The 27,752-nt window shown below is 43.1% G+C and overlaps 1 protein-coding gene across 4 annotated transcripts; it reads right to left on the bottom strand.

The window, feature by feature from the left end:
• Positions 1-26,739, bottom strand: LOC101692862 (STAM binding protein). Of its 4 annotated transcripts, none has more exons than XM_045079027.1 (10): positions 26,681-26,739; positions 24,569-24,786; positions 13,339-13,414; positions 12,973-13,068; positions 11,491-11,857; positions 9,195-9,319; positions 8,177-8,314; positions 2,738-2,850; positions 2,062-2,161; positions 1-665 (listed from the first exon to the last, which is right to left on the bottom strand). In XM_045079027.1, the coding sequence occupies exons 2-10, from the start codon at positions 24,769-24,771 to the stop codon at positions 609-611; spliced, it is 1,275 nt and encodes a 424-aa protein (XP_044934962.1). In that variant the 5' UTR covers positions 24,772-24,786; positions 26,681-26,739; the 3' UTR covers positions 1-608. The 4 variants fall into 4 exon arrangements, 3 of the variants coding, with proteins under 3 accessions (XP_044934962.1, XP_044934961.1, XP_044934963.1); XM_045079026.1 differs by having other exon boundaries at positions 26,196-26,713; XM_045079028.1 differs by having other exon boundaries at positions 26,607-26,707.
• Between the last annotated feature and the right edge of the window lie 1,013 nt (positions 26,740-27,752).

The raw sequence follows: 27,752 nt of genomic DNA, 5'->3' as shown, positions 1-27,752 counted from the left end.
TATGTTAATTGTTATTTTATTGTAGAGGAAAAAAATATCCAGACATATTTGTTAAATAACAATACTTCCTGACAAAATCACTCTTCAGGGTTTTTGGGCCTCACCATCTGGTCAGACATAGTGAGCTATCCATCACCCTTGTAATAAGCTTCATTAATGTTGTCATAAACCACAGGAAAACCCAAAGATTTTCTAAATGGCTTCCAAATTTCTGCATAGATGCCCTTAATAATTCCAAAGGTAAACAGTAGACAAATAGGTGGAGAAATTAGGAGCATAGCTTAGAGGAAAAAAATATGTTAACTTGTGAATCTAGAATAAAGGGTATAGATTAAGTGTTCATTATACCATTCTTTCAACTTAATTTTTTAATTGCAGACAGACTGAAAAGTTGTCTTAGTGGGATCATGCTATTTTTCCACACTTGTAAAAAATACAGCCAATTATTTCTTTTTAAACCAGAAATAGAAAATCAGTTCTCCCCCAGGTGATACTCACTTTTAATTCTGTTTTAAAAGGCTTCCAGAGCTTTCTGGAAAGTTTAAATTAAGGGCCTACAGTACACTGATATGGTTTTATAGTTCTTGAGAAGTGTTCGAGTCAAATTCTCATCGAAGGTCTGTGATGGTCACTGCTCTGTCCACAACAGTCACATGGCTGCAGCTCTACAACAGGGAAAGAGAAAAAAAAGGGAAAGTCCTGGAAAATTCTAAGAAGTCACTTTTTAAACCTTCTTGTTTAACATGCTTATTCTGGCTAGTGGTTTCCAGTCTGGAAGCCAGACTGCTATTTACTTGCGGTTATGATGAGAGCCCCGGGAATCAGGGACTCCCCAATCCCTATCTGTAGCCTCAATCAATGTGAGCCCGAATATCTTCACTTACTTTTCAATTGGATGTATATTCTAGAGTTGTTCATAAAAAATTTACATTTCTTCGAAAGAACTGATGAATTCATTATGTTTTTTTTTGGGTGACTGTGTCAACCAGCTAATACAGTGCACCCACTGTCACGTGGGGAATGCTTAGTTTCATCACGCAAAAGGGGTCTTTATAACTGAAAAACTGAAAATGTGGGCACTGTTTTTGCAGCCACTATTTCAACATCCTGGTACCCATTTATTATATTAAATGTACCCATCCTGGTACATTTATTATATTCCCGGCAGACTGACCTATTTTGAACAGATCTGTCAGAAAGCTCTTTCTCAAACTCAGCTGAGAACTGTCATTCTGTGAGGACTTAGTTTCAGTTCTGGGAGGCCCATGAAGCACACTTGATACCTTTTCATACAATAATTCTTCTTTCACTGAAAGTCAGTTTTCAGATCCTCCCTGAGGTTTCTCCTCTAAACATCCCCGGTTCCTTTCATGTGACAAGGTTCTGAGTCCCTTTTCCATACTGGTCACTTTTTGGTGAACCCAAAAGAAATAACACTCTATGGCCAGCATGGAGGGAAGCAACCTATCACATTAGATTTGAGGGACAAATTGAAACATACTGATCTTACCAGCAACTGAAACTTTTTATTCATGGACTATAACTTAGGAAAAAAAAAAAAAACCTTCCTAAGAAGGTCAGAAAAATAAATCCCTATTATTTAAGCAAAATTTCAGAATCAAATATACCTTACCAATCTTAAAGGGCTTTTTTCCTTTGAATTTCAATCTCTCACTGAAGTACAGCCTTAGCAACTGGCATTGATGAAGGAAAAAAACTAACATTTAATAAGCCAGCTACTGCACCAGGTACTTTCTTCAGTTAAGCCTCTCACCCTATAAAGTAGGTATTATCATCATTATCATTCCCCTTTCCAGATGAGTAGGCTGAGGCCCAGGAAAATTAAGTCTAATCCAAGATAGTCCTTAAATGGCAGAGCTACGACTCAAATCCATTCCTATCCCACACCGCTTCCCACGTATGTTCTTTTTAGGAAGACTTGCAAAGATAAATGACAAGGTTGGTCCTCTGCGTGGGTCAGAAAGGACAATGCACCTCATCAGCTCAGACGGTCCTCCCTGCTTGACGCATAGCCCCAATTTCTTCTATGTAGATACGTACACAGAAGAGAGGTGGATCCTTGCTGTGTGGATGAAATCCTTTCTGGCGACAGGAAGAAATCTCCTCTAGCCCATGGTCAGTTAGTTTAAAGAATCCAGTTCTGCAATTAAAAAAAGCAGGCCCAGAATCAAGCAAAGGTGTTTCCCTAGTCCCAAATACACATGCACATGCACACGCGTGCACACACACACACACACGGAGTTTGTTTTGAGATAGCTTCAAAAGTGTGCTGGCACACAGGTCTCTTCTCTGCTGAATGAATCAGAGTTAGAGAATGACTCATCACTGCCACCACACTAGTTTGCTTGGAGAACTCATAGTAAATAACAGGATTTAGAATGAAAAAGAAGTTAACTGAGATAATCTGTTTAACTTTGAAATTCTTTAATTTGACACCAGTCTCTTAAAACTCCTATTGCTTCAAGTCAAACACTTTAAATTTCTTATGTCCTTTTCTCAGAAAAGCATCAAAACTGTTGCTTTGGCTATCTTTTTTAAAACAAGCATAGGAGGTGTATCAGGATATGGTGCTTAGAATGTAACTTTTAAAAACAGCCAATTACGACCACAATCTATATATTTTACAGAGAACAAGGTCTGCCAAATAGAAACGTTTCCTGAGAGGCGTTTCCCCACTATCTCCTTATAATGCCCCAAACCACATCAATGTACTTACTCTTGGAATTTGGGGGAGCAAACAATGGCTATTGACTCCGGCAACATCATCTGGTAGGAGCAATGAGTGTGTAGGTCAACACTGGAGAGGAAGGCAGTCTGTGTGGGATGAGTCTGAGAGGAGGAAAAAATGTCTGAGATGCCCCTCAGTGAGACAGCCAAGCCTGGCCCATGAAGGAAATAGAGCCAAAGAGCTCTCAGTTGGCCACAATCTCCTTCTCAAGCACAAAGCCACTGGCAATCACGATGGGGCAATGCCTGAAGTTCATTACTTTTTGAGCACTGTAAAGAAGTATGGCTTAACAGAAGTACATGAAGAAACTCATAATTTGAATGGACCATCAAGACTTATTTGGCCCCTCACAAGCTTTCTCTCTGCAATGGAGAGCCATCCATTCTGGAATAGATGGTAGACGCTGTTCAATACTTCAACATGGTAGAAGTCAAGAACTTAACAAACCCCAGGTGGTGAATGATTCTTCTTCTTGGCAGAGGTCAGGCATGAGTGTGCAGCACTATAGGCAAAAATAACAAATGCTGTCCTATGGCTAAAGAATACCATCTAAGGATGTGAGAAGCCGGGGGCAATCAGGATTTCAGCGGTAGTTAAATCACACAAAAGACCCTTTCTTGTTTGGGAAAAGGACTAAGATATTGAAATTTGAGGGTAATCTATTACCCTCGAAATGTTCATTCAATTGATCTCATTTGTTTTCAACCATTTAAAGTTTTACTGAGCACACTGTTAGTACACAAATGAACAGTCACATAATGCCTTATGCTCGTCTTAGAGGAGTATGAGTACAGATAACAAGAATGGAAAAAGAAAGCCCCAACAGGACTCAAAAAGTCTACCAACCTTCACTGACAGAAGGGCTAGAACATACGTGTACTTGATCAGTGTTCTCAAACCTGCTGTGTATGAAATGAAGCTCCCGAGGAGCCTGTCAAAAGCATTGGCTCCTGTGCCCACCCCTAGAAATATCCAACCGGAGACTTTTTTTTTTTTTTAAAGCTCATTCAGGGGCACCTGGGTGGCTCAATCAGTTAAACATCTGACTCTTGATTTTGGCTCAGGGTTGTGGGATTGAGCCCCACATTGGGCTCCATGCTGGATGTGGAAACTGCTTGGGATTCTCTCTCTTCCCCTCTGCCCCTCTCCTCATCTATAAATAAATAGATAGACAGATAAATAGATAGTTAGAAAGTTGATCCAATGATTCTTATGTGCAGCCTCATCTAAGAAGCACCCCTCCACACAAAGCTGTGGCCAGCTCACTGCAGAAGAGGTCTGCAGGCCAGGAACAAGTCAGCTGAGTGCTACAGCAAATCCACACACAGGTCCTCTTGGGGCAGGTATGAACTTTGGTGACCACAAAGGAAAAATAGTGTCTACCTAATTATGAGATCCTACAGGACAAATGGCCTGTACCAACACCTTTCATCCCACAGTTAGAACAAGGAATTTTAACTGGGACAAATGAGGCCTATACAAGCTGATCTAGGCCTCTGATCTAAAGTTGGGTTAGCTGGAAAGACAATATAGAGGCACACAGCAGGAGCTCAATAAATAATTGTTAACCTAAATCAAAAAACCTTGTTTTGAGCCTCTATTCCCTTCTATTGTGCTTTCTCTTTCTCCTTCCCTTCACAATTGAATTTCTTGAAAAAACAGTTGTGTCCGTCACGCTGGAGACAGAGGAAGGCATTTTTATGAAGAGAAAACAATAAACCAAAGGAGCAGAAATGAACAAGGAGATTCAATGCTGGGGGCAGCTTCTGCGCCTGGATGGGAGGGAGTAGCCACAGGACAGTGATGCAAGCTAAGGCAGGGCTGAGGCAAGCTGAGGGATGGCCGTGAATCCTGGGCAGGAGGGTCACCCTGTAGCTGGTGATCAATACATGATCAAACACACTTTTGGACCAGGGGACCTGGTTTACAGCTGGCAAAATATAGAAGGAAGAACTGATATTCTCCATAATCCTCTTGCCAAGTTTAGGATGTGAGCAAATCTCTGCTTTTTTCTGTTTTTAATCCCCAGTTGGGAAGGAATGGTACAGAAAGATTGATCACTGGGGAAAAAAGCTGAAATACTGTCAACTTCAGCTCTAAATTTGTTCCTAGCTGGACCCTCAGCTACAATTTAGAAATCCTTTTATTCATTTGGGGCTGAGTTCTACCTGCAGTCTAAACAGTAATTACCCAAACATTCCCCCATCTCCTCCAGTTCCTAAAACCACCTGTCTCCTCTGGCCAGGCAGAGCATCTAGATGGCAACCCTGCTGAATCAAATGAATTCCATCAACCCCTCCAAACAGAACCTCCAAAATCTCTCTGTCGCTTTCTTTCTTCAATTCTGTCTGAGTGTTTTCTCCCCCATAAGAAGATGAGCCCCCTTCTTGTACTTTTGATTGAATACATTCCTACCACCACATTACCTCGTCTCTGTCCCTCTACATCTCCTCTCTTGGCTCCACGATGCTCCACTGAGCACCGCTGGCTCACTGGGCATACAAACACATTCACACAACTGCACACAAGAATGCAGATAAGCCTTTAAAATGTTAAGCAAAAGAAGCCAGACACTGAGGAATACATATCATGATCCTATTTACATAAAGTTGAAAGTCAGGCCAAACTAAACTGCCAAGGTCAGGGATATACAAATAGGTAGTAAAACTGTTAAGAAAGCAAAGGATTTCCAGAAAAGGTGGGAGAGAGGTTACCTGTGTCAGAGGGCAAGTGTGACAGGGCAAGACCATGGAGCGGGAGCATGCCTCTCACAATGTTCTAATTCTTCACATGGGTCATGCATGTACGTAGATATTTGCTTCATGATTCACTGAAGTGTACCTTTATCTTCATGTCCTTTCTTACGCTTTGCCAATATAAAGGTTTCAAAAAAAACCAAAATCAAACCAAAACACAAGTTCAAGCTTTTCACACTAAACCATAAATCAAGCAAATACTCTCTCAACCTGGCTATTCCTTAAATCACCATCCCATTTTTTCCCTTTTCCCTGTGAACTAAACTCCTTCCAAAAATAGTGTACATTTCACCATCAGCACAACCTCAATCCCCATTACTTCTTCAAATTCTATAGCATTCCTCCTCCTCTGCCTTCGGTGCCTTAACACACTGCCTGCCCTCCCCCTGCTCTTCCATCTCTCTGCTTCACAACCAACTATTATTCCCTATACTTCCCTGGGGGGCCTGCCCCCAACCTACTGGTGAATCTCTTCTTGCTCTCCAATCACCTCCAGTTCCAAGGCCTCCCAGGTCAGTTCTGTGCAGAGGTCTCCCAAATCCACTTCCTACCCTGACCTTGCTCCCAAGTCCCAGCCACATTTCCAACTGCCTGCTAATTACCTCCACCGACAGAAAGCCTCACACATACTCTAAATTCAACATGCTCAAAACTGAACCCACAATTTATCCCACTTCTCAAGTAAGTTATCCTCCTGGAGCCCCTGTTTCTGATAATCACGGCCACCCCCATGAGTCAGGCCTGCTCTCTAAGTCACCACTGGCTTTTACTCATCCTCCTCTTGCTCATTACCCACATCCTCTGAAATCCTACATTCATCTCCTTCCCAAATGCAATGTCATCACCCTAGCTCTCATCAGTAGATTCTATCATCCCTGAAACCTCTTATATGATCTCCCTGCCTTGACCTACTTTAAAACAGCTTTTATTTTAGATATTCTAAAGAATGGTTTTGAGCATAGCCTTGCTCTATTAAAAAACCTTTAAAAACTCTACACTTACTATATAAGAACTATTTTTTAAAAGATTTTATTTATTTATTTATTTATCAGAGAGAGAGAGAGAGAGAGAGCATAAGCATGCAGAGGCAGAGAGAGAAGCAGGCTTTCCTCTGAGCAAGGAGCCCAATGTGGGACTTCATTCCAGGACCCTGGGATTATGACCTAAGCCAAAGGCAGTGGCTTAACCAATTGAGCCACCCAGCCATCTCAAAAGAAGAACTATTTTGCCTATCTGCCCAGGACCCCCCAGAACATTGCTCTAATGCATCATATTAAAGCTTATCGACCAATTTCCTGATATGAACCATGAACCCCAACAAACCAGACCTCTCAATGTCTCAGGAACATAGTCTGCTTATTCCAGTGCTACCCCCTGCACATGGAATTTTCTCTCAGCCTATCTTGTCAAAATTCTGGGAAATCAAGCCAGGTGCAATCCTCCCCTCCAAATTCCATAGTGCTGTTTGCACTTCTGGAAGCACTTGGCACCTTCTGCCACATGTGAAGAGTGATTACTTGTCTCTTTGTCTAGTCTCCTTTATGAGACTAAAGCCCTGTCTTACTCAAATTTGTATCCTCCGGCAGATAAGAAACAAGTTTTCTGCCACTCCCATACTATATAATAGGGGGTACCCAATAGAAGGCAAATATGTAGGTCATGGAGTGCAGACAGGAGGGGCACATAGGACGGCCTCTTGGGTCAGTATTTCCCAAGTCTAACATACAAGTATGTGTAATCTTCCTAAATCCAGAAATGAGTAGACTCGTTTGTAAGTAAGCCTATCACAAAACATGAAAAGTAGCTTGGTCTGTGGAGTGAGGAATTGAAAAGAATAGGAAAAAAAAAGTAGAAATGACCTCTAGGAATGGAATTACATTTTACCTAAATATCACCTCTAGGGATGGAATTACATTTTACTTAAATATCACCAGACTACTCACAATAAGCAAACCCTTGAAAATCTGCCATAGTGGTGACCCAACTGGTTTACATAAATATATATGCTGTTTTAACAAAGACCAAATGCAAACATCTGAATTATCTTCCTTGGCTCATTAAAATAGTTTGATTTATAAACCTTTCAGGAACATCATTTGTGTGAAGTAGGCATATACTCTAGGCCAGCATCTTACCACCATTCATACTCACAGGGAAATTGGGACTTTACAGGAAATAAGTTCATTTTGATTAAATTAAAAATTTTTTAAATTAAATTTTTAAAAATTAAAAAATTTTTTAATTTAAAAAGAAAATTTTGGGGGGGGCGCCTGGGTGGCTCAGTGGATTAAAGCCTCTGCCTTTGGCTCAGGTCATGATCCCAGGGTTCTGGGATCCAGCCCCACATTGGGCTCTCTGCTCAGCAGAGAGCCTGCTTCCTTTCCTCTCTCTGCCTGCTTGTGATCTCTGCCTGTCAAATAAATAAAATCTTAAAAAAAATTTTTTTTTAATTAAAAAAATTAAAAAGCCCTAAGTAGTTCCCAGAAATCAGTACCGGAGTAGAAGCAGCCAAGTATGCGAGGGAAGTCGAGTGTGCCTCCGGAGGAGGGAAAAACAGTCACCTAAATAATCTGGCCATAGTTCACTTTGCTCAAAGAAAGAAAGAAGCAGCATGTTTATAACTTGGGGAGGGAGGAGGAGCCTGGCCCTCGGAGAGCTCGGGATTGCTTACATGGATCCAGCCCAGTGTGATGAGACCCTGCTGATCCTGTATGAGGAAGAGCTCTTCTTCGTTCTCGGTGTGGCAATAATCAGACCCGGCACTTTGCTTGGGGATGAGAACATGAGTAATGGTAAACTCATTCCTCATCTGTCAAAGGAGAAAACAGTTTGTCACCACTCCCCGGCACTTATGCAACCCCCCACTGTCACAGTAGTTTCAAGGTAAACATCTGTACAACAAAGGCCGTTCTTAAGCAGGCATGAGGACTGGTGCTCCCTGAGTCCCTCACTCAGTGATTTCCAACCTTGGCTGCTCATGTGCACTGCAGGGGGCGCTCCACAAAGCCACAGGCACCCACAGTCCAGTGGGAATTTCCAGGGGGTGTCAAATGGGTCTACTTGTGGGTCCCAAGAAGCTCTGGGATAATACCATTTCTCTTCCGTTGCTTGAGTCTAAGGTAGTTTCCTCTTACTGGTTCTCTTAACCCTTCTCATTCTCTAAGGCTCAGTTTCAGTCTATTCCATTTCACTCATTTCTGCATTCAGCAGTTAGCAATGGGTTCTTCAAGTGCCTTTATTCAATGACATTTCCTTCCTCTGAATCCCTAGCGCTCCACCACATACACCATTCAGTGTGTTATTCATCTTTGGGTATATCTCCCATCTCTTCAAAATGCTTGGGTATGTTCTATGGACACATGCTATGTGCCTTACATGTTGGATATTCCCAGGCCTACCATAAAGCAGGTATGCAAAAACTGACATACAGGTAATGCCGGCTCTTCCTACCAAGTTTAGAATTATCTATTTCTTACTACTAGCATGAAAATAATCTGTTCAAGGGACCATGAAAATCAATAAAATGCAAGGTCATCACACTCAAGGTTAACACTGCATTACGCTATCCCCGGTTCCTTCTGCAGAGGGACTGTCGCAAACAGTAACTGACCCTGGATATCTTCTCTGAGAGTCACAGGAGGCCAAGGGGGAAAGTACAGTCTCAGCTCAGGAAAGCGTTTGGTTTTTACCAGTTTTCCACAGAGAATTCCACATGTCTCTACTCCTCGGGCTGTGTTGGCACTGGCTAACTGGAGGAACTGCGGGCAGAGCCTCTCGGGCACTGCCACATGGCGCAGTCCGTCGATTGTAGGAGCTGTCGTAGAGAAAGGAGAGAAGTCTGAGACCGGGGGAGAGCCTTCCCAAGCAGACCCCAGAGCTGGCAGTCCTGGGAGAGCAATGCCAAATCACTGGGGTTCCCCAAACTGTGGACAGTGAGTGGGGATCTCATCCTGATGGATGAGGAGGAGGGTTGTGGCCACAGAAACTGCAAGTGCATTACTTTAAAAAAAGAGGCTTGCACAATTCAAGTTAAGACAAAGGTGAACTACTCCTCAAACAAGTTCCTGCATTATTTAGAAATTCTCAGTTACAACCTAATATAAAGGATTTAAAAAAAAAATCTCATTCAACTGAATTTTTATTTTTATTTTAAATCTCTCTTTTACCTCGCCTAAGAATATTGGTAAGTAGGACTTTCAAAGAAATATACCAGATATATTCTTCTAGGTAATGGAAAACACTTTGGGTAACGAATTCTGAATTTATTCATTTAGAAGAACATTAAAATGCCAAAACAAAACAACAACAACAAAAACCCCCAACTGGTCCTCAAAAGAGGCATGAATGCACAGAGCAGCTCAAAAGCCTAGTTCAGAATGCCAAGAATGGGCCCAGTAGCTGGACATCAGGGAGAAGCCCTGTGAGAGACCACAGCCTCAAGTTAGGATGTGTCTTTCATAGTCACATTTTCATTGAAAAGAAAAGAGAAAAGAAAGGGGATGTTCTGTTTCTGCACATGTAACAGCAAGCTCCAAACTGATGGGGAGGTAACAGACAGGGGAGCAGGCAGTCACATGGCGGTGGGACAGCAGCATGTGAAGATTCTGAAGGAAATGTCAGCACAGTCCTTTCCTTGCAACTCCACAACCACTCCCTGAGTGCACACCAGTGCGCTCACTGTGCTCAGCTCACAGGGAACACAAGTACGAGTAAGATTCAAGCACCAACCAGGAAAAAGTTAAAATCTAGTTATTAGCAAATGACTACATCATCAGGGAAATGATCTCAACTGCATTATAGAAACAGAGATTTTGAGAGTCTTAAGGAGAACAGAGTCAGTTTAAATGAAGGGAAGGAGATCTGGCAAAACTTTAAGAAAAGCAAGGAAGGCAGAGATAGAGAAAGGGGATTTTAGGTTCAGGGCGAATGTTAACAAACCTCCTTGGATAAAATAGTCCAGGGGCGGTGCACCTGGGTGGCTCAGTGGGTTAAAGCCTCTGCCTTCTGCTCGGGTCATGATCCCAGGGTCCTGGGATCGAGCCCCACATCAGGCTCTCTGCTCTGCAGGGAGCCTGCTTCCTCCTCTCTCTCTCTCTGTGCCTGCCTCTCTGCCTACTTGTGATCTCTGTCTGTCAAATAAATAAATAAAATCTTTTAAAAAAAAAAAAAAAAGTCCAGGGGCTGCTCTGGGAACGTGACAGCCAAATTTGACCAGAGCACAGAATATGGATGAAGGAAAAGCAGTGGGAGACAAGCCTGCCAAGTCCATGGGGAGAAATCCTAAAGGCCAGGATTCGGAGTCTGGAACCCCTTTACTCTTACGCTGTCCTTATAAATGGATCTTCTGCAAAGCTGACTTCCTTAACTACTACTTGAAAGTTCTTTCCCAAAATGATCTGTTCTACTAACCGAGGTATATGCACCATTTTGCTGCTACTGTTACTGTCTCAGACAGTCTCTCAGTGATGAGAGGAGGAAAGACTGCCAACAGTTTTTACGGCTAGCCCGAATCATCACCAACTACATATAATATTGACCTTGACCAAGCTCCTTAAGGAATGGGATCATTTTTAGGGCAAGTGCAACTCTGTAGCCCATTTTTATTTTTTAAAAGTCAATTGTTAAATTATAAAGTGAAACTATAAATTTCAGATTCCCCTTCCAGAGGGCCAACAGTGTTCTCTAATTCACTGAACATTTTGAATCTCTGTAAAATCCTTAAAAGTGAAGGGTCTGACTTTCAGGGATATTATGAGCTCTTCAGAAAAGTGACCTGCTCCAGGTAAATTATATGGCTGAAGCAACAGCCACCTGCACATGACAGCCAGTGTCACAGAACCCAGCATGGCTATACTGACCAAAGGGGCTTCTGTGACCAGGGTCTAATGAGTGGGATCATGGAGGTGATCTTGGGCTGAAACCCACAGAATGACACTCTGCTTGGGGGCCAATGAGATGGAAGAGGCCAAGAGCAAGTGGACTCACTACTTTCTGAGTTGCTCAGTGCTCCTGGTTTCAAGGACCTGTCCACCACGGGTGGCTTGGCAGGCCTCACGGTCGTATTACAGTCTGTAGACTGTGCAGATGCCACAGGTGCCGGGGGGAATGCATCTGGGGAGGGCTTCTCCAAGTCCGGCACCAGGGGGCCGCCTAGGCCAGGGTCCACCTTCCCAAACTCCTGCACGATCTTCAGTCGCTCCTTTTCCAGCTCCTGGTTCCGGATCATCTCCTCAAAGGCATGGAACTGCTCTTGCTCCAACTGCTGCTGCTTCTGCTGGGCCACCCTCTGCCGCTCCTTCTCCAGCTCCTGCTGGATGGCCACGCTCCGTGCGAGCTCTTCTGCTTCCCTCTTCTGCAAAGAAGGAAGAGGAGTCAGGCTTACACGTGACATTCAGGTGACTTCACACCTCAGGAGGACAAGGCTTTGCAGCACAGTGATTTCCTAAAATGTGCACCTGCTCCGGCCCGATTTCCCAACACAGACCTCGCGCTTCCCTCGGCAGTTCCACACTGCAGAATGTCACTGCTTCTGTCTAGCTGGCCACTGCAGACTGACTCTGCAAGGACAGTGAAGGTCCGGACCCCCTCACTCTCCTTCCTCAATGGCTCTTTACTAATGTATTTTCTTCTTTACTGAAATCTTGCAACTTACCGTCTATCCCTCATAATCTGTATCTAACACAGTTTTATTCTGACTGTGCTGTGCATACATTCTTTATCCCAAGCAAGGCTGCAAAAGAGAACCAAATCCAAACTTCACCCTGCTGTATTGGGGGTCTTTAGTGAATTTTAACCCAAAAGGAAGCCTCCAAAATTTTCCTGCTGATCAGTTCAATACAGAGTGACATTTTCAAATAAGAAATAGCAAGTAATAATCTCCTTCAATAAGGTTTTCACTCCCTCAGTCCCTTACAAATAGATGCCTCATAGCTGTTTACTGCCCTGCTAATTTGCAGCATCTGAGTTCAGAGAAAGGGCTCAGCAGAGCACTACAAAATAACATGGAAGGGATCCCAATCCACAGTAAATATTCACATCTGACACAGACCACACACGTGCCTTGGGAGTTTCTCCACGTGTCCTAACTCACTCTCCCTAACAAGAATCATTTGAAAACAGATTGAAGAGCAATCAGTTATTATAAACAGGTATAACCAAATGTGAATCAATACCCCAAAATTTGCTGATCTAAAAACCTGTCCTTAGGTTCTCACTCTAGATATAGCAAACAAAATTTCCTATTCCTCAAGTTACCCTGTAAGACAAGCAGGCTAAAACTATGTTAGTATTCTCAGCCTAAACACTTGTGTTCCACTCTTTTGAGTTTCTGGTCTTTGCTGAAAAAGTAAAATATGACAATAAAAATCACAGGATCTGCTAAAATATCATATTGCAATGACAGGGCACAGCCTAAGAAACCACAATAATTTCTTTTCTTTCTTTTTTTTTTTGCTGTTATATACTTACCTTTTCTTCATTATATTCTATATATTCTTTTGTATATCGTTTTAATAGCTCTTCCTTCAGCTCTTCTGCCTTGGGAAATGCAATTTCCTTCAACTTCTGAGACACAAAAACAGAAAACAGAGAATTAGAATAATTCCCAGCTAATTAAGTACAGAAGTAAAAAGACGTAAGTCAGCTTGGCAATGGCAACAATGTATCCCAAAACAATGTAAAATACCCTCTACTATACCATACCTACTACCTCATAACCGATCTGACCTTATCTCCCATTGCAGGATTTGAAGCTCAGATGTGGACAACATTACTTTTACCTTGAAGTTAGTCTGTGCTGCTTTTAGATGGGCAACAGTGAAAGTGAAGACCCACCTTTACTGTGTCTTTCTTTTCAGGAATGACAGCCGATTTGTAATCTCGATGCTTTGGGAGTTTCTCAATAAAGAGCCTAAAGGAATGGATCAGAATCATTATCATGCAAAGAAAATGTCCAAATGTCCAACAGACTCTGAAGCAAAGCAACTCCCATGTCCTGCAGCCACCACAAGATGGCTTTACAGACATGGAGGAAGGGGTCACACAAACCCAGCGACCATGTTCCCCACCCACCTTCAACCTGTGTTTCTCTCCTCCCCTGAATCTGGTGTGCAGGAAGCACCAGACTCCCACAACTAAAAAGATGAGGGCGGGGGAAAACTTACCCTGTGCCCAAAAATTTACCTCCAAAGAGATTCTTTTCTTATTATGACCATGACAGGCTTCCAAAGGAAAGGGCCTCGGTCACAAATTCTTCTCCAAATAAGTCTGGCAACCAAGGGCAGAAGGCTGAGAAAATCCATGTTTTAGACTACTCTAGCCCTGTGACCTTAAATTTGGCTTCTTTTTCTTTGGGATTCATGTGCCTTCAAAGCAGAATATTCCTTGCATCATATTAAGCACTGAGATCCTTAGACAGTTCATGTGTTATACGTGTGTAACATGTGCATATTACGTGTGTGATGTGCATTACGGTCCTGATGAAAAGTTCTCAGAGAAACTAAGTGCTAGATTTTCTCTTCCAGTTTTATCCATAGCTGTAAAGCTCAGTGGGAAAAATAAACTGAATCAATTCACAGATCTCTAATGTTTATGATGTGGGAACAGTGGGAAGAGTGAAAACAAACAGAAGTTCAGTGACTTGTCACAGTCCAAAGTGGCAGATTCAGCAGGCCAGTTCGAGAGTCTACACTTCTAACCACTATATCACTCTGCCTCTACATGGCTCCAGAACGCCCAGAACTGTTGGAGGGGTACTGAACAAAGATGTCTTTTAATAGGATTAAGGTGTAATGAATTCAAACTGATACCCAAAACAAATCAGTTGAGGGGAGCTTACCCACAGCTCTAAAATACCACACTGTAGTTGGGACTAAATGATTCTTTAGTCTCTTGAAACCACTTTCTGCCCATGGGTAGGAGTAAACGGAGGAGGAAGCCTCAGTAAGGGGAAGGAAGTCGACCTCCACCAAAGCAAACTCTTTTGAAAAGAGCCTCCTCTCTTGGTTCTATATTAGGCACATGAAATTTTCATTTCAATCCAGTTTGACAAGACCCTTCAGGCAGGGATGAATTCTAAAATCAAAATGATTCTAAAACTCTCCCCTTTGGGTTCACAGAGAAAGATATAAAACAATTTACTTGAAGTAAATCTGTATTTAAAATACAGATTCATTTGGGGGCACCTGGGTGGCTCAGTGGGTTAAGCCTCTACCTTCGGCTCAGGTCATGATCTCAGGGTCCTGGGATCGAGTCCCGCATCGGGCTATCTGCTCAGCAGGGAGCCTGCTTGCTCCTCTCGCTCTCTCTGCTTGCCTCTCTGCCTACTTGTGATCTCTGTTTGTCAAATAAATAAATAAAATCTTTAAAAAAAAAACGACAGATTCATTTATTCACCCATCAAGCCCTGAAGAAGATATTAGGATAAATAAGGCTAGTTCTTATGTTCAAGACACCTATCTATAATTCAGTAACACCCTCTTGGCTCTACAAGACCAAGGTACCTGTTCCTAACTTTAGCAGGCTGAATGTGCTTTGTATGGAAGCCTGAATCAGCCCAGATAGCACCATGTAACATGACCACCACACTTAACATGCACTTGTGCTCCCAACCTGAAAAATTGAGAAGTGAGGCCAGAGGTTCCTGTGTCTTGTGCTTCTCTGCAAGTCCCTCTAAAGCCAGCATAGTGCCTGTATGAAGAGGCACTCAATAAATATCTGAGCAATAAAATGGTCTTAAAACCTTCAGATGAGGTGAGTAAAGAAAGAAACCTGAAGTATACAAAAGTGCATTTGGTATGCCACCTGGTATGTAAGAAAGGGGGACAATTCTCTATGTGTTTGTACATATATTTTAAGTACACAGTAATACAGGAAATCAAGGAAAGTAGAGGGCAGGGGAAAGAGAGTAGATGGGACAAGAGTGGGAAGGAGACCTTTCACCACACACCTCTATTATTTTGATGTTGAACCACGCAGTGGAATCTAGTTTATAAGGTAAAACTTCTAGACAGGTACATGAATACCTTCCTCTTGTTCCAGCAACCATAGTCAATTCTCTGAATGGGGACCATATGGGCAGAAGGGTCTCTTGAAACCAGAACAGGCAACCTAGCCCATTGTCTGTACAGGAGGCAAGTGCTCAGCGGGGAGGGAGCAGGCTCTGGAGCCATGCTGCCTGGGCTCAAATCCTGGCTCAGCCACAACTAGCTGTGTGAACTCCGCCAAGTTACTCAGTCTCACTACCCTTTGGTTTCTAGATATATACTCTATATACGGAGACAAACTAGCACTACCTGATAGGGTTGCTGGGACGCTTAAAGAGATTTTTTTTAAAAAGTGCTTAATGAGCACTGGGTGTTATATAAGACTGATGACTCACTGACCTCTACCTCTGAAACTAATAATACATTATATGTTAACAAACAAAGAAAGAAACAAACAAAGAAGAAAAAGAAAAAATAAGTGCTGAGCACAGTGCCTAGCACATAGCCAACATCTGCTATGACGGCTATGTAAGTTATATGACTGTTTTTACTAATAAATAAACAAAAAGTGTGAATAAGAACCAATGAAGATGTTAACACCAGGGCTAGAAGTGTTGTAGGCACAGAATATCTGTGGCCCAGAGGTATACTGTTCTCTAGGGTTAGATCTTGTTGCAGCTTAGAGAGGGGAAACATACCAAAGCAAAGATGTATTGGCAAGAACACAAGCAAAACAACCAGTTGGGACAATGGGGATAAAAAGAGATACACAGAAAAGGAAATACAAAAGGTAAACATACAAAAGGGTATTCAACTTTACTTACAATGAAAGAAATTCAAATTAAGACAAGGTACCATTTCCCATATATCAGATTGGCAAAAGTTTAAAGGTTGATTATAACCAATGTAGACAAGATGAAAGGAAATGGGTGTCCTTACACACTTTAAACAGGACTGTAATTTAATAATACATTGTATTACCACAGGACTGTAATTTTCCTGGGGGTGGGGAGAGACAACTATTCACATTTTAAAATCTGCATATCCTTTAAACTCACAAATATACCTCTAGGAATTTATCCTACACAACAGTACTAAAATATACATAAGACTATTCAATATAGCATTGGTCATAAAAGTAGGGAAAACTAAAAAATTAAATGTCCATCAATAAGGGATTATTTAATAAATTGCATTGCACCCAAATGTGAAGAACAACATAATCATTCACTCATTCATTCAACATATTTACTGAGCATCTACTATGGGATTTGGCAGTGAACAAAGTCATAAATCCCACCTCATAGGGTATGTGTTATGGGGTGGGCAGATAAACAATAGAAGAAAAAATATATTGATAATCAGTGCTAGAAGTCATTAATAGGGAAGGAAAACAGGAAGTGACAGGAGAGGGAGTGGGATTTTATACAGGGCAGCTAAGGAAAGCATCACTGAGAAGACAGCATTTAATTAAGCCAGGAAGAGACGAAGCCATGAAGAGATCTGGAGCAAGACTGTTCCAGGCAGAAATGAGATCAGTATGACTTGATACAGAAAGATATGACTGTTAAGAAGGCAAGTTGTAGGGCGCCTGGGTAGTTCAGTCGGTTAGGTGACTGCCTATGGCTCAGGTCACAATCCCAGGGGTCTGGGATCAAGTTCCGTATCAGGCTCCCTGCTCTGTGGGGAGCCTACTTCTCCCTCTCCCTCTGCCTGCCACTTCCCCTGGCCTGTGCTCTCTCTCTGTCAAATTTAAATAAATAAAATCTTAAAAAAGAAAGAAAGAAAGAAAAATTGTAGAACAGAATATACTGTATGAGCTTATTCACATTTTAAGAAACAAGAATAAACACATGAGCCTAAGTGCTTGCACGGACAAACATTTCCCTCTACACACAAGAAATAAACAGTGGTCATCGCTGGTGGATTCTTTTCACTTTAGTATTTCCCTGGCTGGGTGGTTTGAAAAAATAATTGTTTTGATCATGAATATTAATTTTCTATACAAGAAACTATTTCAGAGAGTCCAGCAGAAACTCTATAACATGGAGGGACGAAGGACTCTCCTCTCCTCTCTCCCAATCTTAGAAATTGATCAGCAAAGTGAGCATGATCATAGACTCTAGTCTGTAAGCCCCTATCCCAGAAGAAAACATTTTCGATACAGGGGACAGACCATTTTCAGCAAGCAAGTCTGTGCTATAGGAGGCTTGCACAGGAGACAAGAATTGCCTAAGTTCTGTGTAACTCCCTTCTATGTAGCCTAGTCAATGACCATAAAAAGCTGTGAAAGAATTCACCGCCTGGATTATTGTCTGTGCTCATCATGAAAATATGTACTGATTTAATATGCTGAAGATCCTGTTATACCGGGGTCTGCAAAAGGCAAAGCATTCCTACAGGAGGGAAAACCTCTGAGAGGGAAATGTAATTCAGATCATTCAGATGCCTGAAGTGTCCCAGGGAAAAGAACAAACATGCCTTTTAAAACCCGGAATTAAAGTACCCACAAAAGGTCTAGAACAACGACTTGCAATAGTGGGGGAGGCAGAGGAGTGGTGAGGGAGATGCCCGCTCCCCTCTCTCCTCTCTCCGCAGTTGTAATAACTGCCGAAGTGAGCCACTGTTACTGACAAGAATATACCAAGAAAATGAAGTGGAAAACAGACTGAGAATATTAAGCCAGAACTTTTTTGCAACTCCTACGGCTTGTCAGTTCACAAAATCAGAATCAGGGTCTTAAAGATACCGGCGAGAAAAATGAAAGTAGCTACATTTATTGCTTCAGGTCAAGCCAATCCAACAAAGTCCCAAATCAAACTCCAAATCTATCAAGGCAAGTAAATGAGCTGCTTCATCCCACCCCCTTCTCACTGAGCTCTCCTCCTGGCCCATTTTGTGGTATTAAATGGTCCCATCAGTGGGAACCAGGATTCCCCATAGTGATCTTGCTGTCAACATGGATATTCGTGTCACTCAAAGTAACCACAGGTCACAGGACAAAATCGATTTAAGTAACTGTGTACTCTTAATCCTACGCCCACTTGCCTAGCCAAGAGCTTACTGCTACAGTTAAGCTCTTTCTTTCTGTGCTGTACCATCGGCTTCCCCTTCTCCACAGGTTCCTTTCCATCAGCAAAGAAACATGCTCCAGAATCTCCCATCTTAAAATACCACACATTCATGCGCTCCTTGTCCCTCTTCAGTTACTCTCTTCACTCTCTGTCCAAACTCCTCCAAAGAGTTATCTATGCCAGGGCCTGGCAGAGTACAACTAGTAGGTCAAGTCTGGCTTGCCATCTGTATCTGAAAATGAAGTTTCGTTGGAACACAGCCACACCCATTCGTTCATGTGTTATCACACTACAGAGCTTGTGACAGAGATCAAATGACTGCAATGCCAGAAACATTTACTCTCTGGCCCTATATAGAAAACATGTGCCGACCTCCGGGCTATACTCATGGTCTCTGCTTTCCTAGCGTCCATTCACCTTTCATCCCACCCCGATCCAATGTCTTCTTAGTCCTTTCAGTGAAACCTGTTTACTAAGATCACCAGTGACATCACGACACCAACCCCAACACCTGACCCACCCCATTTGACCCATTCTGACGCAGCTGGCCACTCTCCTGCAAATACCGGCCTCCTTTGGCTCCCATGACACCATTCTCTCCTGGATTTCCTCCTGCCTCTCAAACCTCCCTTGAAGTCCCATCTGCTGGTTCTCTCTACCTAACCAACCTCGAGGCTCTTCCCATTCTATAGTCTCATTATCAAGGTTTCTTGATCTTTGAATGTGTCATGAATCCTCCTAGCATCTGATGAAGCCTATGGACTCCTTCTCAGAATAATTTTTTAAAGATATAATATAAAACATGAAGGAATTAGAAAGCAATTCTACTGAAATACAGTTTTCCAAAATATAGTAATTGTATTGTGTGCTTCTTTACTGGTATTTTGTTAATACATTAAAAATCAGCATCTACTTGTGGCTTTAATAACTGTACTGTAATTCAGAAGTAAAGGTAAGTGTAAATGCTATTTTTGGATATCAACATCAATCATAATGTGCTACAAAATATCGACTCTGGGGCGCCTGGGTGGCTCAGTGGGTTAAAGCCTCTGCCTTCGGCTCAGGTCATGATTCCCAGGGTCCTGGAATTGAGCCCTGCATGGGGCTCTGCTCAGCAGGGAGCCTGCTTTCCCCTCTCTCTTGCAGCCTGCCTCTCTGCCTACTTGTGATCTCTGTCTGTTAAATAAGTAAATAAAATCTTTAAGAAAAAAATATCGATTTCTCCCGGTGGTGACAGCATTACAAATATTATTAATACTACTATGCAAAATGGAAGGAAATGCTAAATTTCAGTGAGAGGTTAGCAAACAAGAAAAGTTGTTCCCAAATGAATTCATGGAGAATAAATTCTATCAATGAATCCCTGTGGGGTTCCTGGATCTCTGATTAAGACCTATCTGCCAGAAGATCTCAGCAGCTCTCAAGGCTTCAGAACCACTCATATGCCGAGGACTTCTGAGTTTGTATCTCCAACCCAGACCTCTCCTCAATTCAGACTGGTACATCCAACTTCCTACTGGATATCTCAGAGGCATATTAAACTTAACACCTTAACATGTCAAAGAAGCCAGGCCTGAACTCTTGAATCTCCTCCCCTTTGAATCTCTTCCCTTGAATCTCAACCCACCTTTTTTCTTTCTTTCTTTTTTTTTTTTTAAAGATTTTATTTATTTATTTGAGAGAGAATGAGAGAGAGAGAGAGCATGAGAGCGGGGAGGTCAGAGGAGAAGCAGACTCCCCACCAAGCAGGGAGCCCAATGCAGGACTTGATCCCAGGACTCCAGGATCATGATCTGAGCCGAAAGCAGTTGCTTAACCAACTGAGCCACCCAGGTTCCCTCTCAGCTCCTTTTCTATACCATTCTCCCCATCTCAGTAAATGCGCCCATACATCCTAAAGTTACTCAGGGCAGAAACCTGAGGTCAGGGGTGCCTGGGTGGCTCAGTCCTTAAGCGTCTGCCTTCAGCTCAGGTTATGATCCCAGGGTCATAGGATCAAGCCCCGAGTTGGGATCCCTGCTCAGTGGGAAGCCTGCTTCTCCATCTCCCGCTCCCCATTTGGGTTCCCTCTCTCATTGTCTCTGTCAAATAAATAAAATCTTTAAAAAAAGAAACCTGAGGTCAACCTTGACACCATCCTTCCCAAACTATCAGTCAGTCCCATTGACTCTACCTCCAAAATGCCCAATCCACTTGCTTCATGCCATTGCCATCAGTCTCTTCCTTGAATTGCCATGAGAGTTTCCTAACTCATCTCCCTGCCTTCTCTTAACACACCTTCCACCATTTACCACATAGTAGCCCAATTTATATTTTTTGGAATATAAGTAAAATTAAGTCATAACCTCACTTAAAACTCTGCCATGGCTTCTAATGCTGTCGAGATAAAATGCAAACCCCCATGGCCTGCGTGATGTGGCCCCACTTGCCTCTCCAGCCTCATCCCCTTCTCCCTCCTCCCTTGCTACACTCCAAACACAATGATGTTCCTTCATTCCTCAGAACACACAAAGGTATTTCCTACTTAAGAGCTCTGAACACACAGTAACACCTGTTTCAAACACTCTGCTCCATGCTCTTGGAAAGACCAACTCCGTGGCATCCTTCAAGTTTTAGTTTAAATTTTACCTGCTCAGACAGACCTTACCCTATTTGATACCCTTGGTTAATCTCTGTCCAGCACTCTCTTTGTCGCTTTCCTAGCATTTGCCTTACTCTGACATTTCTTTGCTTACCTGTTTATTGTCTTCTCCCATAACTACAAAGATACACCATGAAGGGCAGGGGCCACTTACTTCCTCTGTATCCAGGACTTAGAGCAGTGACAAGTGGACAGCAGATGAACACAATACATATTTGTCAAATGAATATGGCCCTTGACCTCAAAGCACTTGCTATGAGAGGCTACAGGACCCAGAAGGTTCTCCAGAAAATACTGGAGAGAGTGATTCCATGATTCTATTTAACTTTCTCAACCATGATTTTTTGAAGAATTGTGCCCTGTGGCCTCATTCTGGGAAAACTCTCTACCAGATTACTGGAAATATACAAGAATATTATTTCTACCAGCAGTAGAAGAAAGGGACAGTAGTGAAAGAAACTTCTCAGGAAAATAAGTTTTGTGCCTACTACGTCAAGGAATAAAAAACTCGTAATAGCAAAGAGAGACAAAAATGTAATTTAATTCTATGTAACTTTATCAACACTGAGGTCACATAACAGGGCATGATGGCGTGGATGGCCTGCATGATCTCTGAGGAGACAGGGACTACTTCTTTTTTTTTTTTTTTAAGATTTTATTTATTTATCAGAGAGAGAGGGGGGGAGAGAGCGAGCACAGGCAGACAGAATGGCAGGCAGAGGCAGAGGGAGAAGCAGGCTCCCTGCTGAGCAAGGAGCCCGATGTGGGACTCAATCCCAGGATGCTGGGATCATGACCTGAGCCGAAGGCAGCTGCTTAACCAACTGAGCCACCCAGGCATCCCAGACAGGGACTACTTCTAAATTGAAAAAATAAAGAGACAACAGCAGTCCCTTTTTCTACCAAAGGGACTCTACAATCAGAGTATGAATTCCGGGAAGTCCACTTGTAGGCTACTTTTCTTCAGAGCACCGGTTCTCAACTGGGCCATCAGAGACCACCAGGTAACATCTAGAGACATTTCTGGTTGTCACAACTCAGGGAGGGGATAAGGGGTGCTATTGGCATCTAGTGGACAGAGACCAGGGGTGCTACTCAACACTCCACAATGCACAGACAGTACCCATAACAAAGAACTATTCTGCCCCAGATGTCAACGGTACCAAGCTTGACAAACCCTACTGCCGAGCAGTATGTGATCAAAAACTGAAAAGGGTGCCTGGGTGGCTCAGTGGGTTGGGCTGCTGCCTTCGGCTCGGGTCATGGTCTCAAGGTCCTGGGATCGAGTCCCTCATCGGGCTCTCTGCTCGGCCGGGGGCCTGCTTCTATGCCTACTTGTAATCTCTGTCAAATAAATAAATAAATAAAATCTTTTTAAAAAAAAAAACTGAATGTGATACAACTGAAATGCATTTATTATTTCAGGGAGGACATGTAAGAAACTAGTAAGAGGAATTCCCTTTGGGGAAGGGCACTGAGAGTTTGGGGAAAAGGGAGGGTTAGGGAGACTTACTTTTTAAATATATATACCCTTTTGTGCCTTCTGAATTTGCACCTTGTATACATGTTATCTATTCAAAAAAGAATAAAAAATAACCAAAAGATAGTCAATGTGGCTTAAACTATGGTCTCAACTCTAGCTTCAACTCACAGAACATTATCAAAAACAAACTAAAAACAAGACCAATGTCATAGATGAATCCTAATTAAAGAGTTAAAAAATCTAGGGGTGGGCGCCTGGGTGGCTCAGTGGGTTAAGCCGCTGCCTTCGGCTCAGGTCATGATCTCAGAGTCCTGGGATCGAGTCCCGCATCGGGCTCTCTGCTCAGCAGAGAGCCTGCATCCCTCTCTCTCTCTGCCTGCCTCTCCATCTACTTGTGATTTCTCTCTGTCAAATAAATAAATAAAATCTTAAAAAAAAAAAAAAAAAATCTAGGGGTGCCTGAGTGGTTCAGTTGGTTGAGCATCTGACTCTAAATCTCAGCTCAGGTCTTGATCTCAGCATCCTGAGTTCAAGCCCCACGTGGAGCCTACTTAAAAAAAAAAAAAAAAAAAAGTTAGATCTGAGCCTTCTCACTCTGAAGTGTGGAACAAAGCATATCACAAAACCCAGAGCCTACTTCCTCACATATAGAATGGGAAGACAATGAGCTCTACCCCACGTACCTAGAACTATGAACATCACATGAAACAATGCAGGGGAGGGGCACCTGGGTTGGCTCAGTTAGTTAAGCGACTGCCTTCAGCTCGGGTCATGATCCCAGAGTTCTGGGATCGAGTCCCACATCAGGCTCCCAGCTCCATGGGGAGTCTGCTTCTCCCTCTGACCTCTCCTCTCATTCTCTCTCACTCTGTCTCTCTCTCGAATAAAAAAAAAAAAAAAAAAAAATTTATGGGCGCCTGGGTGGCTCAGTGGGTTAAGCCGCTGCCTTCGGCTCAGGTCATGATCTCAGGGTCCTGGGATCGAGTCCCGCATCGGGCTCTCTGCTCAGTAGGGAGCCTGCTTCCCTCTCTCTCTCTCTGCCTGCCTCTCCATCTACTTGGGATTTCTCTCTGTCAAATAAATAAATAAAATCTTTAAAAAAAAAAATTTTTTAAAAAACCAACAATGCAGGGGAAACACTCTATGAACTGTAAGAGTCATACAAACACATTACAGTCATTATTTTTCTAAAGGTCCTGGTATCATGAAAGAACAAGGCTAGATGAGACCCTTTAACTTTATTCCCTTCCTAAATTACACATCATTTCATCATCACTGGGGTTTTACAAGTTGTTCCCTGTTAATTGCACTGCCATCTTCTATTTATGCTGCCTACCTAAGATGCTAAGTAACTCAAGAGAAAGGTCTCATGATGAGCCACACAAACTGTAGGTGGTCAATATCTATTTGATGATTTGCATGATCATAATAAAGGTTAAGAAGAAAAACCTTTTTTCCTGAATCACTCAGTTTGTGACAAAAGCAGCAGAGATGACAAATTTTGGCTCTGCTAAACCTCAACAGTAATCCTATGATTAGCTGCCTTAATAAAGAGAGCATAGGAAAAACATTCATCAATACAAAACATGTAGTTTAACCATCCTTTCTCTTGCCTAACAGCTGGGCCACGTGGGCACAGGCCAAAAAGCTAGGTCTCTTACTCATGAAATCACTGAGTCATGAAAATAACACTTTCAGTACTCATAACTTTGAATGTCAAGGACAGTCAGTATGTAGGAGCTGCCTGCAAAGAATGATTAATGCTAATGATGTTGTAAAGTTCTCTAGTTTTAGCAATTCCGAGCAGAATAAATGAGCACAAGAGCAGAATGAGTGAGGCATCAGTCACCAGAAAAGAAAAAGGAAACTGGAGGTGTCTTACGTGATATACTTGTTATAGAGGATGAAGGCGTGTTCAATGTTGCCTTCCTCAGAGTAAATGGATGCCATTCGGATAATCTCGACTCCAGAGCGGAAGTACCGTCGGGGTGGAATGTCTTCATTTATCTCCACTGCGCTACCCATCTGGGAGAGGGCCCTCACCCGGTCTTCGGGTGGAAGGCTCACATCTCCATGGTCAGACATCAGGACCAAGAAGTTCTGAGACAGAAAAAACAGGTGGCATCAGCACCATGGTCCCCATCACCCCAACACAACCTAGCACACAGCATGGTTAGCCCACAAACTTCTACCTTACAGAGAAATTAAGAGAAAAATACCATATGCTTGTGGCTTGTATCAGATAAAGTCTCTTTCCCACAAGAAGGCTGAGACCCTCGAGGAAGTGCCTATCACAATGATCAAAGCATTGGCCGACTTAAAACCCCACAAAACCTGTGCCATGATTAGGTGGTACAGGGAGTAAAACTATAATGGGGATTTGGTTCTACCCTTTAATCATTCCCTATCATGAGGTGGCCCTGCTCTCAGCACCATAAAAAGATGGATGGTATCTTATATTTTTTGCGCTACTTCTCCCACCAGCTACCCACTTTCATCTATCCCAGTACTTGGCATAGTATATTCAATGAACTTTCAAGATGATTGTTAACTGATTTCAAGTTTGGTCATTTTCATTTAATGAGTAATGACACTTTCCCATGGTGTACTTTTTCATCTCTGAGCACATGGTGAGGGGAACTAGTCTGGGAATGAATGCAGAACAATTCTAGTTCTGCTCACTAAACCCCTCTTTCGGTCAATCCACAACATCATTCATCACGTCATCATGGTAATGAATTTAGACCTGAAAAACAACTTACTCAAATCTATCCTCAAAGACTAAGCACTCTTCAAATAACAAAAGGGCACAAAGGTAACTCGGTACTCAAAAATAAATAAGTAAATAAATAAATAAATAAATAAAACAGACCCACAAAAAACAGGGAGGGAGTTTTCCCTGCTTCGAACTGCAGTAATTCTACAATCTTTCTAGATCTCATTCTATTGCTACAATCAGATTCTAACTCCCAATTGGTATGACTCTACATCATTTTCAAAAAGAATCTGGGTACTTGATACACACTGAATTACAGCCCACCCTAGCCAGCATGCTCTAGAATATACGACTAGAGTAGAACCCATTTTGGAATTTAAGGCCCTCTAACAAGTGGTCCCACTTTGTCTTTTCAGTCTTAAACCTTACTCCTTCCCATCAGAGATCTTTCCCTTCAGTCAGGATTCTAATCTGCCCAGAAATCCTCAAATGTGTTTCATTGGTCTACCCACTGTTTTCCTGTTCTCCCCTCCAAGCCCTCCCTCGACGAGGCTTTTCTTGGTCAATTCCACCTCTAGGTCACACTTCCCCCAAGCTTCCTCTCTAAACACCCTCACGAGTAGTACAAAAGCTGTGCAGACTACCAGGGATGCAAAGGCCTTCCATCTCCCCCAAAGCCGTTTTAGAGGCTCAGAAAGCCGCTCAGCAAATCTAAAACCTCCCCAGGCTGCCTAATTAGTAAACTCGATCCAGAGCCCATTAAAGCTAACTGAAGCTTGTTGCGCCTCAGTACTTCTGGGGAGATGATCTGTAAGGTCGAGAATGGAACCCCCTCCCAAGGCCAGCGAGCGGTACTAGAGGGCTGAGCAACACTCCAGAGGAGATGCGGCATCCGCAAAAAAAGGAGAAGGTGGCATAAAGGACTGAGGAGGAAAGACGAGGTCAAAGGAAGTTGCAGGAACGAGCCGAGGGGGCGTATTCAGTGGAGAGGGACCTCCTGACACCTGCTTGAGATCCCCTCCTTCAAGGCCCTCACGCCCAAGTTGCCAACCCAGGGACAAAATTATCCAAGGTTCTCGGGTCTTCAGAGCGCTGCAGGAGGGCACGCGCGGGGCCTGGCGGAGGCCGGTGCCGTCAGTGGCCTCGCGCGCGGCGGGCCGGGCAGAGGGCGCGGGGACGACAAGGCCGCAGGCCCCACACTCACGGCGGCCACTCCCCTTCAGAGTCCGACTATGCTCCGGGGCTCAGCCCCACCACATTTCCCGGACCCTTCCCCACCTGTCCCCGCGGACGACTCTCGGAGCTTCCGGAAACGTCACATCCGGCGCGCGCCCCGCCCCTCCCGCCGGTCTACCCATTGCTCTCTCAAAAACGCAGGACCCAGGGCGGTGAGCTGGTGGGAGGGGTTAGAACCGCCACCTCCCCCCCCCGTCCCCCCTCCCGCGAAAAAAGACTGCCAATGAGGAGAGAGCTCGACAGCGGCCATCTTGGTAAAGGAAAAGCGACAAGGTAGAGGGACAGCGAGTAGTTAAAGTAGTTAAATGATCAAGCTAACTTCTATTTGTGGAATTAATTTGACTTTGGGTCGAGTTTCCTGCCAGATAGCCCCTATACCACACTTACACAAATCCACAAATCAACATTGAAGAAGGGATTGGTGATGCAAGTACCTGGCTGAACTAAGCAAGTTTTCTAAATTGGTGGAAAAAAAAAAAAAAAAAACCAAACTCTTGAAAATTTCTGCTTGTTTGTGTCACTTCCTACGCAAAATTGATAGCCTGAGGTATTTGGCAATCGCTTCTATTGCTTAGAAAAAAACTTGAGACTAACTTTTGAATGTTAGAACTCCAATACAATTTATTAAAAATGAGTGTTTGGGGCCCCCTGGGTGGCTCAGTGGGTTAAAGCCTCTGCCTTTAGCTCAGGTCGTGATCCCAGTGTTGTGGGATAGAGCCCCACATCCGGCTCTCTGCTCAGCAGGAAGCCAACTTCCTCCATTCTCTCTCTGCCTGCCTCTCTGCCTACTTGTGATCTCTGTGTGTCAAATGGATAAATAAAATCTCTTAAAAAATAAAATTTTTTTTTAAAAAATGAGTGTTTGGCTTCTAAGGGCCACGTGCCACGCAGTGGAGACCGAAACTGTATGATGCGGTTCCTGCCCCTGCAGACAGGACAGGCAGCTGTTTACACCAAGTACAAACAGTGGCATATTCTCTGTATGGGTGTGTGTATGTATGAATATCTTGCACAGCTGCTTTCCAAAAAGATCCTTCAAGCCTGCTATCTCCGTATCAGGAGATTTTGTATATCACCACTCTGATACTTTCTGCTCTCTGGGGACACTCTACCC

This window comes from Mustela putorius, unplaced genomic scaffold (genome assembly GCF_011764305.1).
Source record: "Mustela putorius furo isolate JIRA1106 unplaced genomic scaffold, ASM1176430v1.1 tig00000281_pilon_pilon_pilon, whole genome shotgun sequence".
In the NCBI taxonomy this organism is placed as follows: domain Eukaryota; kingdom Metazoa; phylum Chordata; class Mammalia; order Carnivora; family Mustelidae; genus Mustela; species Mustela putorius.
This window is presented reverse-complemented; position numbering and strand designations above follow the sequence as displayed.